General features: G+C 39.8%; 1 protein-coding gene and 2 non-coding genes across 3 annotated transcripts; 1 reads left to right on the plus strand and 2 right to left on the minus strand.

Annotated features, from left to right (window-relative positions):
- The first annotated feature begins 3209 nt into the window (after positions 1 to 3209).
- LOC109178945 lies at positions 3210 to 5664 on the plus strand. Its single transcript, XM_019328495.1, has 6 exons — positions 3210 to 3452; positions 3535 to 3635; positions 3677 to 4298; positions 4424 to 4922; positions 4973 to 5265; positions 5314 to 5664. The coding sequence occupies exons 1-6, from the start codon at positions 3210 to 3212 to the stop codon at positions 5662 to 5664; spliced, it is 2109 nt and encodes a 702-aa protein (XP_019184040.1).
- A 4570-nt stretch (positions 5665 to 10234) lies between these two features.
- On the minus strand, positions 10235 to 10306 carry TRNAT-UGU. Its single transcript has one exon. It is a non-coding gene; the product is annotated as a tRNA-Thr (tRNA).
- A 268-nt stretch (positions 10307 to 10574) lies between these two features.
- Positions 10575 to 10646, minus strand: TRNAT-UGU. Its single transcript has one exon. It is a non-coding gene; the product is annotated as a tRNA-Thr (tRNA).
- Positions 10647 to 17886: the final 7240 nt, after the last annotated feature.

The raw sequence follows: 17886 nt of genomic DNA on the forward strand, positions 1-17886 counted from the left end.
GGTTATACACAGATTGAAGGGGTTGACTATGACGAGACATTTGCTCCTGTAGCTAGACTTGAGTCAATCAGAATCTTGCTGGCTGTCGCTTGCATTTTGGGATTTACATTATATCAGATGGATGTCAAGACTGCGTTTCTGAATGGGTATCTCCATGAAGATATCTATGTGGCTCAACCTAAAGGTTTTGAAGATCCAGAACATCATTCTTATGTCTATAAGCTTCGAAAAGCTCTCTATGGCCTTAAACAAGCCCCACGGGCCTGGTATGAACGTCTGACACAGTATTTGCTCCAGCACGGATATAAACGCGGAAGTGTTGACAAAACTCTGTTTGTCAAAACGACTGGAAGTCATGTAACCATAGCTCAAATCTATGTTGATGACATTGTGTTTGGATCAACCTTGCAGAAATACACTGATGAGTTGGTAAAAGTCATGGAGGAAGAGTTTGAAATGTCCATGGTTGGTCAACTGACATATTTCCTAGGCCTACAAGTCAAGCAAAGTTCTGAATGATACTTTATTTCACAAGAAAAGTATGCTAAGAATCTTGTCAAAAAGTTTGAGCTGGAATCATGTAAACCATCCAGAACACCGATCTCCACTTCTACAAAAGTATCGAAAGATGAAACTGGTATATCAGTGGATAACACAGTCTATCGTTGATACGTAGTATATTTGCAAACAAATAATTCTCGAGTACGAGTTATCGATCCACAGGGAAGTGGTTGTATCAAGCACTAGTTAATAACTTATTCATTAGAGCTAATCCTAACAATTACTTAGATGATTGATTGGCATAAAATAAATAAAATAAAACAGAGGTTCAGGATTTTGAAAACAATTAGAGAGAAGTTGAGATTCATGGGATTCAAGTATTTAATCACCTAGTGCCAATTATCATTTGCAATATTTAGTTTGGAATTAAGATTTGTGTGGGAATGCAAAGTGGAATCGAATTACTCCCGTAATCTCTATTCCTAGTGAATTTCCACTCCTATGGCTTAAACACCCAATAAGATCAAAGATCAGCATTCAATTATTCCTAATTACTACCATCTCCCGATTGGCATCAATCTAGAATAAACTTCCCCTAATAAGTTCCCCTTTCCCAAGGACCAACCATTAGGTGCAATCGTGTGTGCCCCAATTTATGCCCCAACTCCCATTGGTGACACAAACATGGCTATGAAGCTAGTAACTATGGCCATTAATTACAAGCGTCAAACAATATTATCACGATTGCAACACAAGAATTAAACCCAAATAATAATATATTAAAGAAACTGAGAGCTCAGGCACATAGGTTCATAAACACTTTTACCCAAGAATCTCTAAAGAATTTAGCCAAGCATGACTAAATTATACATAGCAAATATAAATAAAGAATTACAAATCATCAAAAGAGTACAAGAATTAACCAGACGATTTTCCCAAATCTCCCTAGTCTTCTTCTTGCTTTCCAAGACAACTTGTGGCTCTTGATTTCTCTCCTTCTTGTCTCCAAGAATCTCTGAAAATCTCTCTGTCTCGGTCCTCTGTCTTAGGGTTGAGGAAGGAGGGATTTTATAGTGGGTACAAAGTTGAGATGAAATAGGAATCTTGTACCAAATTGGACTCAAATTCTAATTCCTATATTTAAATAAAGAAATTGCCGTCTTTAATGATATTTAGAATTTGGAAGATTCCTTGAATTGCTAACTTTTAATATGGAGATATGAGCCTTGAAATCCGTGCAATTGATATTAGGAAAAGAAATCTCGCGCTTGTATTGAATTTTGCCCAGCTGCGCCACTTTAGGCGTCTGTTTTTATCCCAGAAATAGACGCCTATTCTCTCGACGCGTCGAGAATTTTCTCCACGCGTCGAGACTTCCTGTGCGCGAATTAGTTAGCTACTGGAAAATTTCGACGCGTCGAGTCCACTGGGCCCCGAACTCATCCAAAATTGCTCCAAACTCATCCTTGAACTTCCCTTGCTCATAGAATTGACCTACAATGGTTCAAAAACACTAACAAACACCGTAAAACATTCAAAACAAGTACGAACCATAATTAAATGATAATAGCAAGGAAAACCTGTATTAAATAAGCAAAATTAAAGAACTTAATTACTATGATGATTCAAAATAACCATAAAAACAAGCACAGATGTGATAACATCAATCGTAGCTTGATAGGCAGTCTGTTGTATCTAACAGCCAGTCGACCAGACATAATGTTCAGTGTTAGAATCTGTGCAAGGTATCAATCTGACCCAAAGGAATCACATCTGATAGCGGCAAAACGCATTCTGAAATACGTGAAAGGAACGATACAGTATGGACTCTGGTATTCCAAGGATAGTGAACTGAATCTGGTTGCATATTGTGATGCTGATTGGGCAGGGAATATTGATGATCGGAAAAGTACTTCTGGAGGATGCTTCTTTGTTGGGAAGAACTTAGTATCATGGTTAAGTAAGAAACAGAACTCTATCTCACTAAGCACTGCAGAGGCATAATACATAGCCGTAGGTGGTTGCTGTACTCAGTTGGTTTGGATGAAACAGATGTTTCTGGATTATGGTCTTACACAAGGAACAATGACACTTTTTTGTGACAATGTCAGTGCTATCAACATCTCCAAGAATCTTGTTCAACATTCCAGAACGAAGCATATTGACATCAGGCATCACTACATCAGAGACCTGGTTGAATCCAAGGAAATTGAGTTGGAATACATTCAGACTGACAAACAACTGGCGGACATTCTGACTAAGCCACTGGATGCTAATCGTTTTGAAATTCTCAGATCTGCTCTGGGAATTTGCAGAATTGACTGACTAAAGCAGTTGGTCCGTCAGAGAGGAGTAGATTTATTACGGGTCAGTGTTATGACTTTGAATTTCCTTAAAGACTCATCTCTTTTTATGTTAAGAAGATCATCTAAGCTTATTCTTCTCAGAAGATATCTTAAAAGATCTCAATGCTTTTTGAATTTCAAATTCCCTTGGGTTCCGTTTCCTTCCTAAAAAGGAGCTGTACCGTTGTGTCCATCAATCACTTCTGCATGATATTTTGACTTGCCGCATTAATTAGGGTTCATCACCCTTAAGCCTATATGATACCGGGTCAAGAAGAAAGAACTCACCTCAGCTCTCATCTCTCCATTTCCCGTGCTTATCTGCTCTCGGTGTTTTATTCTTCTCCTCGCACTTAATCTTAAATGGCGGACCCCGTAAGAAACATCATCATTAAGCTTGGAAGTAAGGTACACCCTACGGCGGCAGCCCTCAAACACATTCAGACGCTTCTACAGTTGGCTATGAAGAAGAAGCTCAAGCTTGATCCTCTGCTTCGCGACGAGATTCTGGTGACTGTTATGTCCAACTATCCGGAATTTTATGCTGAATGGTCGGCAGATGATGTAACTGAACTTCTTGTGTTGGTCGCCGAAGCCAGTGATGACGTCTCTCCAGTGTTTATTCCAGAACCCTCGGATGGAAATCGGGCCGGGGCATTCCTTCAATTTTTTGCTCAACATGCCCTAGAATCTGTTGAAGAAGCTCGACGATGAGAGGAGTCCCAAGCTCTGTATCTTGAAGCTGCTCAGAGAGAAGCAACACACAGACAGGAGGTTCTTCGACAACGGGTAAATGATTCTGAAACCCCTATTGAAATTTCTCCTGATAGACCTGTTGATTCTTCTATTCCATCGTCTGTGTCTGTTTTGCCTGAAAATCAATCTGCTTTGGGTTCCGAGAAGTCCCCTGTGAATGTTGACCCTCTATCTTTGCCTGTGACTAATTTTGCTGGTGAAAAATCTGATGCGTTGCATGTGTCTGATGAGAAAACAAAGTCCTCTGATAAGCCAAATCCACTGAGTCTGGTTGTTTATGCTTCTGAGAATATTGCTCTGCCTCCGTCTGAAACTGTTAATGTCTCTAAAGAGTCTTGTCCTGCTGTTGATCCTCCTGCCTTACCTGCAACTGTTAATACTGTTGATTTATCAAGTCCTCACAAGTCTGAGAAAACAGGTGGAGTCCCTGTTTACACTGCAACATCTTTAGGAGAAAGCCTGGAACATGTGCGACATTTTGCTGGGTTACCATCTGCTTCGATCCCTCAACCTTATCGAGTGATACACCCTTCAGAATCCTCCAGTGAAGATGATAAGATACTGGCTGAGGTGTATGGATCCCAAGCACCTTCTTCTGCTGCCCCTACTGTTGAGGCAACTGTTCATCCTGATTCCACGAATTTCAGAATTCGAGAGATATCAAATATTGTTGGGAGCTCATCTGCAAATGTTTCTGTTTTTCTAGCCACTCTGTGACTCCAGTCCAGTCCCCATCTAGAGAAACAAGACGGACAAAAAGGAAGAATGTTCCAACGAAGGTTGTTGTTGAAACCAGTGCTGATAATGTTGATGTGGATCAGCCTGTGAAGAAGAGAAAGTCGAGTGAGACTGCTAAGCCTGAAGGAGACCCACCTATCCACCAAGTTTTCAAGACTCTACGTTCCTCTGTTAAGCAACAAGGAACTACTGCTGCTCAAGCTGCTTCTGCACCAGCCCCCTCTGCCAGAAAAGGGAAACCTACCACAAGGTCAAGAGGTCGAAGTGTAACTCCGGAGGTTCCACCTATTGAAGGAATTGATACTACTGTTTACAAACCTCAGTTTGTATCCCTTGCTGCACAAACAAAATGGGCCACTATGGTCAGAAGGGAGCTGATTGTTCAAAGAACTGTGGATGAGAATCAACTGAACTCCGTTTGCGACATCCTGCCCTTGCTGAATGAAGTTGGTCTTTTGAAAACTGTTACAGATGTTTGCCCTTACTCCAAGCTGCTCACATATGAGTTCTATTGCAATCTCAGTGATGAGATTGACAATCTCACAGGGCGACGACCGATGCAAATCTTATCAGAGGGAAGTGGTATGATTTTGGACCAGATGTGATAAATAAATACTATGGCTTGCCTACAGTGCAAGAAGAAGCTGTTACTGAATGGGACGTGGTGGCCAAAACTCTTACCGGTGGACATACTACATCTTGGCCTACAGGAGATAAGGACTATTTGCTGAGCTCGCATCTCACGTCTAGATATGTCATCCTACATCGCCTGGCTCTGCACAACTGGCTTCCATCAGCTCATTTCAACACAGTTGGCAAGCTTCTGGCAGGGTTCTTATTTAGAATTGGAACTAAGATGCAGTGTGATCTGGGCAAATGGATCTTTTATCATGTTTTAACTCTGATTCATCCCCGGGAACAGAAGGTAAGATTACCGTTTCCAAATCTGATTTTTGGCATCCTTACCTCTCAGGGTCTTAAGCCTATGCCCAGCGAAGTGATCAGTCCGACGCTGCTATATACTGTTGATAAACGTCTTCTTTCTGGAGATCATCTTAAGGATGTCGTTCCTGTGACTGCCCCATCCAATTCGGAACCTGATGCTGTGAATGATGAGTCTCCTCATGCTAAAGATGTGAAGCTTTCCGAACAATTGAAGGCGCGAGTTGCTGATCTTGAGACGGTGCACGGCATCATTGCCAAGCAACTGACGGGTGCGCGCACTGAGCTAGCTACTGTTCTTCTCCGCATGAGCCTGTCTGATACTGCTGCTGCTGCTGAGGATCCCGTGAAGTCTGACTGTGACTCTCCCTCAAATGCTTGATCTTTGGCTACCATTGGCAAAAAGGGGGAGTAGTAACTCAGGGGGAGTTTTTGTGATCGAGTACTTTCTGGCCCTAGCTGGGCGTTATGTTTTGATGTCGTTTTCTTTGTTTTTAGACTGCTTTGGATCTTATGTTCTTTTTATCCTATGTAATCAGTTTAGACACTTGGGTTGCTTCTTTTAATAACCTATCTTAGTTCTTTTTATATAGTTGAGTTGTTTTGCCAAATAATAGCCAAAGGGGGAGTTTGTTAGTGTTTTTATGTTCAAAAACCCCATATTATAATTGACAATATTATTATGGCATACTAAGATAGGTTTAGAGTCTGTCCGGTTGGGTCTACAGTTTACTGATCAAGCAGAAGCAACGACAGAAGAACTGACACTGAAGATCTGATTTAGGAAAGTTGTTTCCTTAAGAGTCTTACGCGGTATTATCAGCCTAGTATGGAAAGACGATCAGCGTATCTTCAAAGAAGGTAATGGACCTAATCTGCTGAGATTACATTCCTCTTATATAGTCCTACCTTCTACAATCAAAGACATTTTATGGAGAGTGTTTATTGAAGGATCTATAAGTACCAGTTCTTTAAGGGAACTAGGGTTACGCCAAATAAGAAGAAGAAACACTCCATATCAGTTTAATGAGTCTAGATCTTTGATGGTCATGCACCTTCTCAATACAACATGTTCACGGTGATTAAGATGATGAACTTGAGAAGAGTTACTGCTGCTTAAACGAAAGGACACTAAGATCACACTGTTGTGGGAACAACCTTATATAGCGTCACTGAAGTGGACTGCATCAGAGCTGGCTCTCCAAGTGAAGGGATTTCATTGGACTTCTGTATGCATGGCTCTCCATCTTCAACAATCCACTAAACCTGTGTAGACTGGGTATATACCTTGTGTGGGGTACTTGGGTAAGATTATTGTATATCTACCTTTGTACATTGGATTATGACTTAGTGGATTGGACGCCTATGTGATCGTCCCGCAGACGTAGATACACACCGTATCAAACTGGGTAAACATTGTGAGTGTTCGTTCTGTGTGTTTGTTTATTTTTCTCTGATGTTCTCTTAATGATCTATCGTTACTAAGTAGGTGCTTAACTGAATCAATCAGTATTCTAAGTCAGCAAACTATTTCTGATATTTTACGTAAAATGAGGAAATGCAAAATTACAAATATGTCAATATTTGAGCTCCTGGGGTTCGGGGAAGCCGAGTGCTTGACCTATCACGCCCCCTTGGGAGGGGTGGGGTAAATGTAGGCACCCCTCGAGAGACGTCGGGGACGAGCAGGAGGGTTCGGACACCTCCTTGGAGCCCCTCAACGGGGCGGGTCGAAAAGGTGGTAGCTTGTTGGAGCGCGATCATCCCCCATGGGAGGTTGTTCATTCACTTACGGAGTTGCTCGACCTCGTCACGATGGGTGCTTGGAGCTCGACCTTTCATTTCTCGCGACCTCTCATCTCGGGAGGCCTACTCGCGTCGCGGTGGAGCTCGAGGCCCGCAGCTCGGCGACCTACGTGATAAAAATTCCTGCCGTGGCAAGGCTCAAAAGCCACGGCTCGGCGACCTTCGGGGACATGATTCCTCCGCTTGTGGTGCATTAGGGGTTGGCCTTGGGCCCAACCTATCTCGAGTCGATACGCGTTTGCCCAGCCTCGCCAAGGCGGGCCTAGCATGGGTCGACCTCCCTCTATCGCCCTCTCGATGGCGATCTTGACGGATGTCACCCCCTCCCCGCGTGTCCAATGCCCGGGGTGAGTCGACCTCCTCTCCGATTTGAGTGTTGAGTGCCCGGGATAGCCGGGTGCTTGACCTATCACGCCCCCTCGGGAGGGTTGGGGTAAATGTAGGCACCCCTCAAGAGACGTCGTGGACGAGCAAGAGGGTTCGGACACCTCCTTGGAGCTCCTCAACGGGGCGAGTTGACAAGGTGGTAGCTTGTTGGAGCGCGATCATCCCTTTGTGGATCTCCTCTCCGATTTGAGTGTTGAGTGCCCGGGATAGCCGGGTGCTCGACCTATCACGCCCCCTTGGGGGAGGTGGAGGCGGGGTCGGAGTCCTTTGTGTGGCCTCCAGACCGTCGTGCACACCTCCTTGGGGACCCTCTGCGAGGTGAGCTAAAGTCGCAGAGCATTGTTATAGGGCAACCGCCCTCTCCTGTAGCGGGGCGAGATTCAGAGGAGTGGCGGCGGAAGGCGGTGCACCACCACTGCAGTGGTTGGTGAGTCGATCCCTCATGTCCCCCCGACCTGGTGGAGACTGCCGGTTGGAGGCTGGGGACCCGTTCGGGCCGTTCCCGGTTGCGGCGAGCTAGGTGCCACGGGAACCGTTGGTGTGGCGAAAGTTGGATCTCGACCTTGCCATGGTAGCTGATCGCGATGGATCAAAGGATAAAGAACACGCTTGAGCTGGTACAACAGCTCTCAACAAGAGCACCAATGATGGAATTAATTGACCCGTGGTAGACCTGAATCAATGAATCTGGATAAGAACGTGATATGAAATAAATAAATGTAACGCAAGGATATCGTAAGGTCGTAGGGACCGTAGGTCGCGGGACCGTATATTGTATTAAGTATCGCTAATAAGCTATTACAAGGCTTGATTAGGACAATAGTAGGTGTAAAATAGTGGACATGCCTTGTTAGGACAAGGAGGGGGGCTTTTATACAAGCTAAACCCCCCAACCGACTCCCCCTAAATCGGGGGGTAGTTGGATCTCCGAGTTGACCGCGCCCAGGTGTAGACCGGGTCCGCGGGTGTGCCGAGCTCAACATGGCCGAGCTCACCGTGACCGAGCTCACCATGGTCGACCTCATGTGGCCGAGCTCACCATGGCCGAGTTCACCATGGCCGAGCTCATAGGGCCGAGCTCACATAACCGACCTCATGTGGCCGAGCTCATATGGTCGAGCTCACCATAGCCGAGCTCACATGGCCGACCTCATTTGGGTGAGGCACCTTGGGCCGAGCACGGGGCTCAACCTCCGGGCCCCGGGTCCATTCCATACTTCATTGCTCCGCTTCCCGGATCGGTTTGCTCCGATCATAATATATCCATCAGGAATACACTAGGGGCATTTGGTTGGAAAATTTGAATTGAAATAAAATATTTGGTTATTTATTATTTTTCACTCCAAGAAATAAAAATGAAACCTCTTATGTATTTTGAAAGTTATTACCGAAGTTTTTTTTTTTTTTTTTTTTTTTTTTTTTTTTGAATGCTACTAGCCCTATTACATTGTAGTATCTGTTCATATACTTTCTCAACCTACTGAAACACAAAGAGCTATTACCGAAGTTTATCTATTGCAAAATTTTTAGATAGTGATTACATATTTTTTTGTCACAAAAAAAAAAAAAGAGTAAACATTTATAAAATAATGATTTTTTCTTTCATTCGTCTATCATAATTTGAATATTATTCCAAGACACAAAAAAGTAGTAAAATAAAACAAATATAACAATTGAATTAAAACCCGACAATAAGATTTAAAACCTGTAAACTAAAGCCTCAATTGTTAACTTTGTTCTCCATGTTATAGCATTAATTATTTAAAAAAAAAATGCTAGATCTGCGTATATATACGAAAAATGTCATCGCAATCGTTAGCAAAAGTGAAAGGTTGAAGTTTTTTGAGTTTATTACATTTTTTGTCCCTTAACTTGGTTACATTTTATTTTGAGTACACGATTTGGATTTGTTCTATCTTTAATTCTCAAATTTTGAAAATTCTTTATTTTTAATTTACCATAAATAAAATACCCTTAAAGGGGCGTTTGGTTCGGGTCATCTGAGATTACCAGGTCATCTGAGATTACCTAGGTAATCTGATTAATGCATTCAATAAAATTGGAATTTAATTTTCGTTGTATGTCTGTGAAATGTGACTTTATGACACTTGAAGTGAAAATATTACATATGCGAGTGGAACACTGTTGTTCATGGTTGTGGTCATGTGCTATTCGTTTGGGTGATTTCCTTTTTCCTTCTATTTCAGTTATTTCTGATTTTGCTGACTGATTTGGATTTGAACAAAAAAATTTCTAAACTATATAAATAACTTATAAAATACTCTGATCTGACTTGGTCCATTTTTAAAAGATGTTATAACTTATAAACTCATTAAATGAGTTTGATTGAATTGAATGGATGCAGAACGAATTATTATTCCTAAATAATTAGTAAAAATAAATAAATAATTAATTATTTGTGCTAGAACACTATGAAATGTTGGGAATTGAGGTTTATAAATCGAATCAAATTTTTTCAAATTGAACCGATATCGAACTTTTTCAAACTGAACCAAACTACAATGTTAAACCGAATGGTTTCATTTTTTTGAATCGAACAAACATAAACCGAACCGAATACTGAAATGCCCATCCCTACATTTTGTGCCTTGTAGTGCACATTTTTGTAGATTAAAAGTATGGAACTTTTTTTGTTAAAGAATAGTTGATTTTGACTAAATCAATGGGTGGGATTTATGGGTTTAATCGTATCTTGTGGCTCCGTGTCAGAGTAATGACCAACTGAGCTGTCCATTAAATTCCCCCATGCAGGATTGAACTACAGACCTTCAGTTTACAAGACTAACACTCTACCACTGAGCTATAAGGGCTTGTTAATTATGCAAATTTATAATTCTATACACACACACACACACATTTTAACTAAGGTATAATATTATTATAATTAAGGAATTACTTGTATGTACTAAATGGCTGAAATTAATGTACCAAAATAATAGTTATTTATTAACATAATTGTCTGATATAATTATTTTACTTACGCCCATTTGAAAAATTATACGAATTAGGAGACTAAACCCTGGGTCATTGTTTGCAAACTTCACTTCACTCCCGTGACCAACTAAGCTGCCCATGAAATGCCCCCATGCAGGATCGAACTACAGACCTTCAGTTTACAAGACTGACGCTCTACCACTGAGCTATAAGGGCTTGTTAATTATGCAAATTTATAATTCTACACACACACACGCATTTTAACTAAGGTATAATATTATTATAATTAAGGAATTAATTGTATGTATTAACTGGCCGAAATTAATGTACTAAAATATTAATTATTTATTAACATAATTGCATGATATAATTGTCATACTTACACTTTTCTTTTGAAAAGTCATACCAATTTATAATTATATATATATATATATATATATATATATATATGCGGGTTCAGGTGCGACAGTGTCTTACGGTGCGGCAACACCAATAGTTCACCAAATATGCACCATCAACGTTAGGAAATACACCACACAAAACAGAGTAAACAGAGCCCTGCATCACCAAACACACACTATTAGGTGTGAGTAAAACACCATACACTGTTCGGAAATACACCATTGGGGGTGGTGAGTTATATGGTGTGTTTTTTTGAGTCTGTGGTGTATTTTGTGATGTTTTATTACATTTCATTGGGGTGTGTTTTTTTAACACTGTTGGTGCATATTGTTAACACTGTTGGTGTATTCTGGAATTTGACCGCACCGCCGCACCGTAAGACCCCGCCGCATATGAGCGCTCTTCTATATATATATATATATATATATATTATATATATATATATATATATATATATATATATATATATATATATATATATATATATATATATCCCGGATTAGATGCGAAAGAGTTCCTAAGTTAAAAATGTGCATAAATCTCAGCCATTAATTTCATCCAGATTTTATGCTGTTTAAAAAAAATTACATGAGACCAAAATTCTACACTCGAATGCTTAAATATTTGCAATCGAAACAATTATGGTACCAAAATAGAGAGTTATTCAAGTTAAGTATTATTGAATCAATTACTCTTACATATCGTTTGTAAATATCACAAGTTTCATTAGAAATTTAGTTATACGTTGTTGAAAAGAAGATAAATGATATAACAAACACTGATGCATAATAATGCACTTGAAGGCACAAAAATGTGCACTCAAACGTCAAAATTAACATAATGCCATTGCGTTTTTTTTCTTCATTCCTGACTTTTGATTTGTACTAGGTCAATGGCTGAGATTTAACCTTATTTTTTACCTATGCCCTCCTTTTATATATATATATATATATATATATATATATATATATATATATATATATATATATATATATATATATATATAAAAGAGACACACACACACTAGTTAATAAGGTGAAAAATCCCAAAATAATAACCCTACGGAAAGATTATTATTATATGAGAAAAACAAAAAACTGGGAAGGAAAAAGTGGATGATTTGGACAGTGGTTAGCACGAGTTTGAACAAATCGTTCTTTTCTTTAAAACCTTATTTGCTACCTCCCACAAGTGCTAGGATCATTGTAGCCTAGGTTTTCCATGATAAAACGTGCTATGATTCAGTGTTTGAGCTCCCAAACAAAGAATCCGACGAACAAAGCAAAGTATGAACACAACTGCTAAAGAGAGGAGTAGAAGCAGAGTTTTGGGAGCTAAAAACGTAGTGGAATTCCTTGTTTCTTGTGTTGTAAAAAAAAACCTGATGCTCTACCCTCTCTTATATAGGGTTGAAGGAGTTGGGTAGCCTTCAATATGGCATTTAAATTGGTATTAAAACTGTTAGGAATAAATTATAAAGTTTTGATGAGCCAAATGTATTTTGAAAAATTTTGTAGTCCCCAATTTTATTTTGTTTGAGTCAGTTCTGGTCCACAAGAGTATGGTGCACCCTTGCCATGAATCTGATGTTATCACATTTGTGCATGTTTTTATAGCTATTTTGATTCATTTCAGTAACAAAGTTATTTAATCGTGCCTATTTAATACTTGTTTTCCTTGCTTTCTCGTTAGATTATGGTTTTACACTTGTTTTGAACGTCTTATGGTGTTTGGTAGTGTTTTTTCACCATTACATGTTAAGTGTAAAAGCAAGGGGAGATTTTCAAGCACGAATGGATTAAAAAGAGGAAGCAGTCGAAGCATAAGAGCCTCGACGCGTCGAGAATTTCCAGTAGCCATGAGAGCCGCCCAGATTAGAGGCTCGACGCGTCGAGAATGTGGAATCCTGAATTTTTTGAACCTTCATAAATTAATCCCATTGGGTTGCCATTATAAAAGGATCATCTTTCATCAACCCTAGAGGGCTTCTTTTCCCAGATTTTGGTATTTGGAAGGCAATCAAGAGCAAGAACAAAGAGCACCAATTTGAAGATTTACAATTAGCTTTGGAGTAGAGAACTGTCTAGGAAGATTCGGGAGAATTCTTTCACTCTTTCTCTTATTCCTTTTTTTATTTGTTTATCTTTAAAGATTGTATTGATTGTTATTATGGCCATGAGTGGCTAAAACCCTTAGGGATTTTTGGGTGAATTTGTTTATGAACCTATGTGCCTAGTTCGTTAATTTCTTAATATATTTATGTTTGGTTTTATGATTTGTGTTGCAATCTTGTTTTAACCTGTTGTTGTTAGTAATTAAAGGCCTAAATTACTTGCTTCATAGCCATGTTCATGTCATAACGAGAGTTAGGCATAAACTAGGGGCACACACGATTGCACCTAATGGTTGGACCTTGAGAAAGGGGAATTTATTAGGGGAATTTTATTCTAGATTGTTGCACATCGAGAGATGGTAGTAATTAGGAATAATTGAATGCTGATCTTCAATCTTATCGGGTGTTTAAGCCACGAGAGTGGAAATTCACTAGGGGTAGAGATTACGAGAGTAATTCTGTTCCACTTGCATTCTCACACAAGTCTTAATTCCAAACTAAATATTACAAATGTTAATTGGCACTAGGTGATTAAACATTTTGATCCCAAGAATCCTGCTTTGCTCTATTGCTTACAAAACCTTGCTAGTTTATTTATTCTGCTTTTTATTTTCTACAATTATCCAACCTTCAAGTTTCGTTCAGATTAGTTCCATATGAGTAACCTAGTAGCTAGTGCTTAGTACCCCATCTCCCTGTGGTTCGATAACCCGAATACTCCGGGTATTATTTGTTTGCCCCAAATTACCGCAATCAAATTGGCGCCGTTGCCGGGGAGGTGGCGTTACGTACTGACATTAGTGAAAGTCTTACTTTAGGAGTCTAGTCTATTCTCTTTTTATTTTATTTTTATTTTCGCTAACCGATAACGAGTTTCTTGTGTTGTGCTGTGTTTGTGTAATTAGCGGTCTTGGTGTTTTATGCGAACTCGTTCTTCAGGGAACAAAGGATTAGAACCTTTTAACCCGGAGATTGAAAAGTAGGCCAAGTTCTTAAGAAAACAGGTTAGGATGGCGCAGGATGGGAATCAAAACAATCTGGCCCTTAATGAAGAGGGGGTCAATCAACCACTACGCGTTGGGAGGCCCATGGCAGACTACATTGCTCCAGATGTGGGGGATCATGGGAGTATCAATGTGCCAGGGGTTGAAGCTAATAATTTCAAAATCAAATCGGCAATTATTCAGATGGCTGCTACAGACCCTTTTGGTGGGTCACAAACAAAAGACCCTAATGCTCACATTGCAAAATTTCTGAGGATTTGCAGTACCTTCAAAATTAATGGAGCCTCGAGTGATGCTATCAAGTTTCGCCTTTTTCCATTCACTGTGAGGGGTAAAGCTGACAGCTGGCTTACCTCTTATCCGGTGAACTATTTTGAAACTTGGGATCAGTTGCACAGAGAGTTTCTTAAGAGGTTTTATCCCATATCCAAGACTTAGAAAATGAGGAGATCGATTCAGAATTTCAGACAGCTGGGTGGTGAGTCTTTGGCCGAGTTATGGGAGAGATTCAAAGAGATGAAGAGACAATGCCCACATCATGGTATTCAAAGTTGGGACTTAATGATGGCTTTCTATGAAGGATTGTTGGATAATTCAAAAATCCTAGTTGATGCTTCATCGGGGGGATCATTCACAGTCCTAGAGCCAGATCAAGCCGAAGAACTATTGGAAAAGGTTGCAATGAATGGAACAACTTGGTACTCAGAGAGATCTTCCCAGAAATTGGTGGGAGGTGTGAATGATGTTGATCAAATATTAGCTCTATCAGCTAAGTTTGCTAATGTGGCCACTTTAATTCAACAGTTGGCTCAGATTGCTATCAAGAATCAAACTCCAGGTAATGTTTCTACATCTTCTACTCCTCCAAGACCTATAATGATGTGTGAATTTTGTGGAGGAGAGCACAATTCAGAGGAGTGTTTCAGTGTTGATTCTCAAGCCACAATGGAACAAGTTGATGTGATAGCGTATGGTAGGATACAACCAGCATTCCAACAACAAGGAACCTACGATCCAAATGCACCAAGGAACCATCTTGGTTTCTCTTGGAGTAATCAAGCTGGGGCAGCTAATCCCCAACACTTGAGTAATAGAATTCAACCACCAGGATTTCAGGGACAGCAAAATTTTAGAGGGGGTCCTCCGCAAGAGTTCAGGCAAAACCAAGGATATCAAGCTCCAGTAAATCAATCAATCTCTGCTTTAAATGATGAAATGTGGCAAGTCATCACTGAAGGTCCTATCTCGATTATGCAAGTTAACACTGCCGCCGCGCTAACTCCAAACGCTCCACAATATATTCCAAAGCCAAAGATGGAGTGGACAAGTGAAGATAGAGGGCGAAATAACTTGGACAATATTGCTAAGGACATTTTGTTCAAAGTGGTCGATGACACCATATTCCCAAAAATTAGAAAGTGCACTACAACAAAAGAAATATGGGATACTCTCATTAGCATCGGTGAAGGCGATGAACAAGAAAAAGACAACAAGCTAACCATCGACATGAAGAAATTTGAAGATTTAAAAATGCTTTCTAATGAAAGTATTACCGATATGGAAGCTCGATTGGTCAAAATTCTTGGTGAAATCAATGATATTGGCAAAACCATCCCCCAGAAGGAAATATCACTCATAGTATTGCGTGGACTACCTTCTAGTTGGGACATGAAAGTAACCGCGATGCGAGATCATAGAGATCTAAGGACGTTATCTACGGATAAATTCTTTAGTGATCTTAAGGCGTACGAGTTTGAGATGAAGTCACGAGTCGAAGAAGAACGCGATGAACGAACATCCGCATTGATGGCCGATCAACCATCCTCATCAAGTTTAGTAGGAAATAGTGATTTTTTATCTAACGAAAAATTTTCCTTATTTGTTAGGAAATTCAAGAAGTTCATGCGACAGAAGAACAAAGGATCACCACAAGGAAGTTCATTTCGAGAAAATAGAAGATCAAGAAGAGAATCTATCGAAGACAACACAAATGTGTGTTACAATTGTAGGAAGCCATGACACTTTATGGCCGAATGTCTACACCCCAAGGTAAACAAAAATTCGAACACTTCTAACTCTCCACAGGTTGAATACAAGTCGAAAGAGAAGAAATTCAAAAAGGACAAATGGAAGGCACTAATAAGTGATCCGCTAGAAACAAGTGGATCCGAAGAATCATCTAGTGACGAGAGTGATTCATCACAAGAAGATACGACGCTACTATGCTTAGTAGGCAAGACATCTAAACATGAGGAATGCTTGATGGCGCATGAAACTGACGAAGAGGTATCTTCTAGTTCCTTGAGTTCAGTTGACACATCTTTCAAGACTCAAGAATCATTTCTAAGTCTTATAAAAGATTGTCAAAAGATCATGGTCACTCACACTCTAGTCAAAGAACGCAATAATTTGTTAATCCTTGAAAAGGAAGAAATGACACAAAAATTGCAAAATGCTATACTTGAATTGAGTAACACTAAAGCCGAAAATATTCGACTTCAAGAAGAGTGCAAAGCTAGAGAGGTTCGAGAACATAACCTTGGGGATTAATCGCATCATTTATGCATTCATCCAAAATAATGGATAAGATGGTAAGTATGCAAAAACTCGCTGGAGATAAAGCCGGATTGGGCTACGAGATCCATCATGTTCTCAAACCCCTGAGAAACTGACTAATTCTACAACTACTTTAATTAATAAACTTCCAGTGGTAAAATTTGTGAAAAAATCAGTATAGCACAATGAGACAAGGAGTTGGAAACCAAATTAATGCCCAAAAAATTGTTACAAAACCGAATCAACATAATAATATCTCGGTAAGGCAACAAAATTTTAAAAGGCAAAAATTTGTATTTCAAAGGAGAGCCAATGAGTCACGTGCAATAAAACCTCATAGGAATATGGGAAGAATTCCGAGAATTGGGGCTGGGAGATTATATCCCTCAGAACAAGATTGGTCGCTTGAAGACAAACCATGGACCAAGTCCAGATTTGCTCTTTTTTCATAAGATCAAGCAACTATCTGCTTCCCAACCCGCACCGAATCACTATTCGCAAGTGCGTTATGATTATAAAGTTTTCAATGGTTACAAATCACCTACTCTTGGATCAGTGGGATCTAGGTGGATTTGGATGCCAAAAATTACAAACACAAAAGGACCCAAACAAATCTGGGTACCTTAGAATAATTAATTTTCTTGCAGGAAATTTGGTATTTTGATAACGGTTGCTCTCGACATATGATCGGCAATAAAGCTAGTCTAGTTGAGTTCAAAAGTATTGAAAGACCAAAAGTAGATTTTGGAGGAAACGATCGATACGGAACAACAAAAGGAACATGAACAATTGTGAAGAATGGCTTACGAATTGAGGATGTATCATTCGTTGAAGGATTAAAGTTTAACTTATTTAGCACAAGCCAATTTTGCGACAAAGGCTATCTCGTAGAATTTTTCAAAGATAAATGTCAAGTTAAAGACGAATCTACGAAGGAAGTCGTACTAAGTACATCGAGAAAGAAAAATATGTATGTTGTTGATTGGAGTACAACAAAGGAATCTGTGTGTTTGATGGCAAGCAATTCAAATGAAGCAAGTTGGGAATAGCACAGAAGGCTAAATCATCTGAATTTCAAAACCATCAATAAGTTTGCACGAAATAAGCTGGTCGATGGGCTGCCCAACGTTGCGTTCAAGAAAGATCAAATTTGTGATGCATGCCAGAAAGGAAAACAAATCAAAACATCATTCAAATCCAAAGCTCAAGAGTCAACATCAAGACCTCTAAGTCTACTGCACATGGCTTTATTTGGTCCAGTTGACCCAGTAAGTATAAGTGGTAAGAAATATATTTTGGTTGTTGTTGATGATTTTTCCAGATACACATTGACGATATTCATCAAAAAGAAGAACGAAGTTGAATCAAAGTTGCTGGAGCT

Source organism: Ipomoea nil, unplaced genomic scaffold (genome assembly GCF_001879475.1).
Source record: "Ipomoea nil cultivar Tokyo-kokei standard unplaced genomic scaffold, Asagao_1.1 scaffold0875, whole genome shotgun sequence".
Classification (NCBI taxonomy): Eukaryota; Viridiplantae; Streptophyta; class Magnoliopsida; order Solanales; family Convolvulaceae; genus Ipomoea; species Ipomoea nil.

What these genes read in the sequence shown, in the direction of transcription:
- LOC109178945 (XM_019328495.1), top strand. Translation starts at nt 3,210, where the DNA reads ATGGCGGACCCCGTAAGAAACATCATCATTAAGCTTGGAAGTAAGGTA. An exon ending in GCTCATCTGCAAATGTTTCT is followed by an intron (nt 4,299 to 4,423) that starts GTTTTTCTAGCC and finishes GATGTGGATCAG; the next exon opens with CCTGTGAAGAAGAGAAAGTC. An exon ending in TTCATCCCCGGGAACAGAAG is followed by an intron (nt 5,266 to 5,313) that starts GTAAGATTACCG and finishes CTTACCTCTCAG; the next exon opens with GGTCTTAAGCCTATGCCCAG.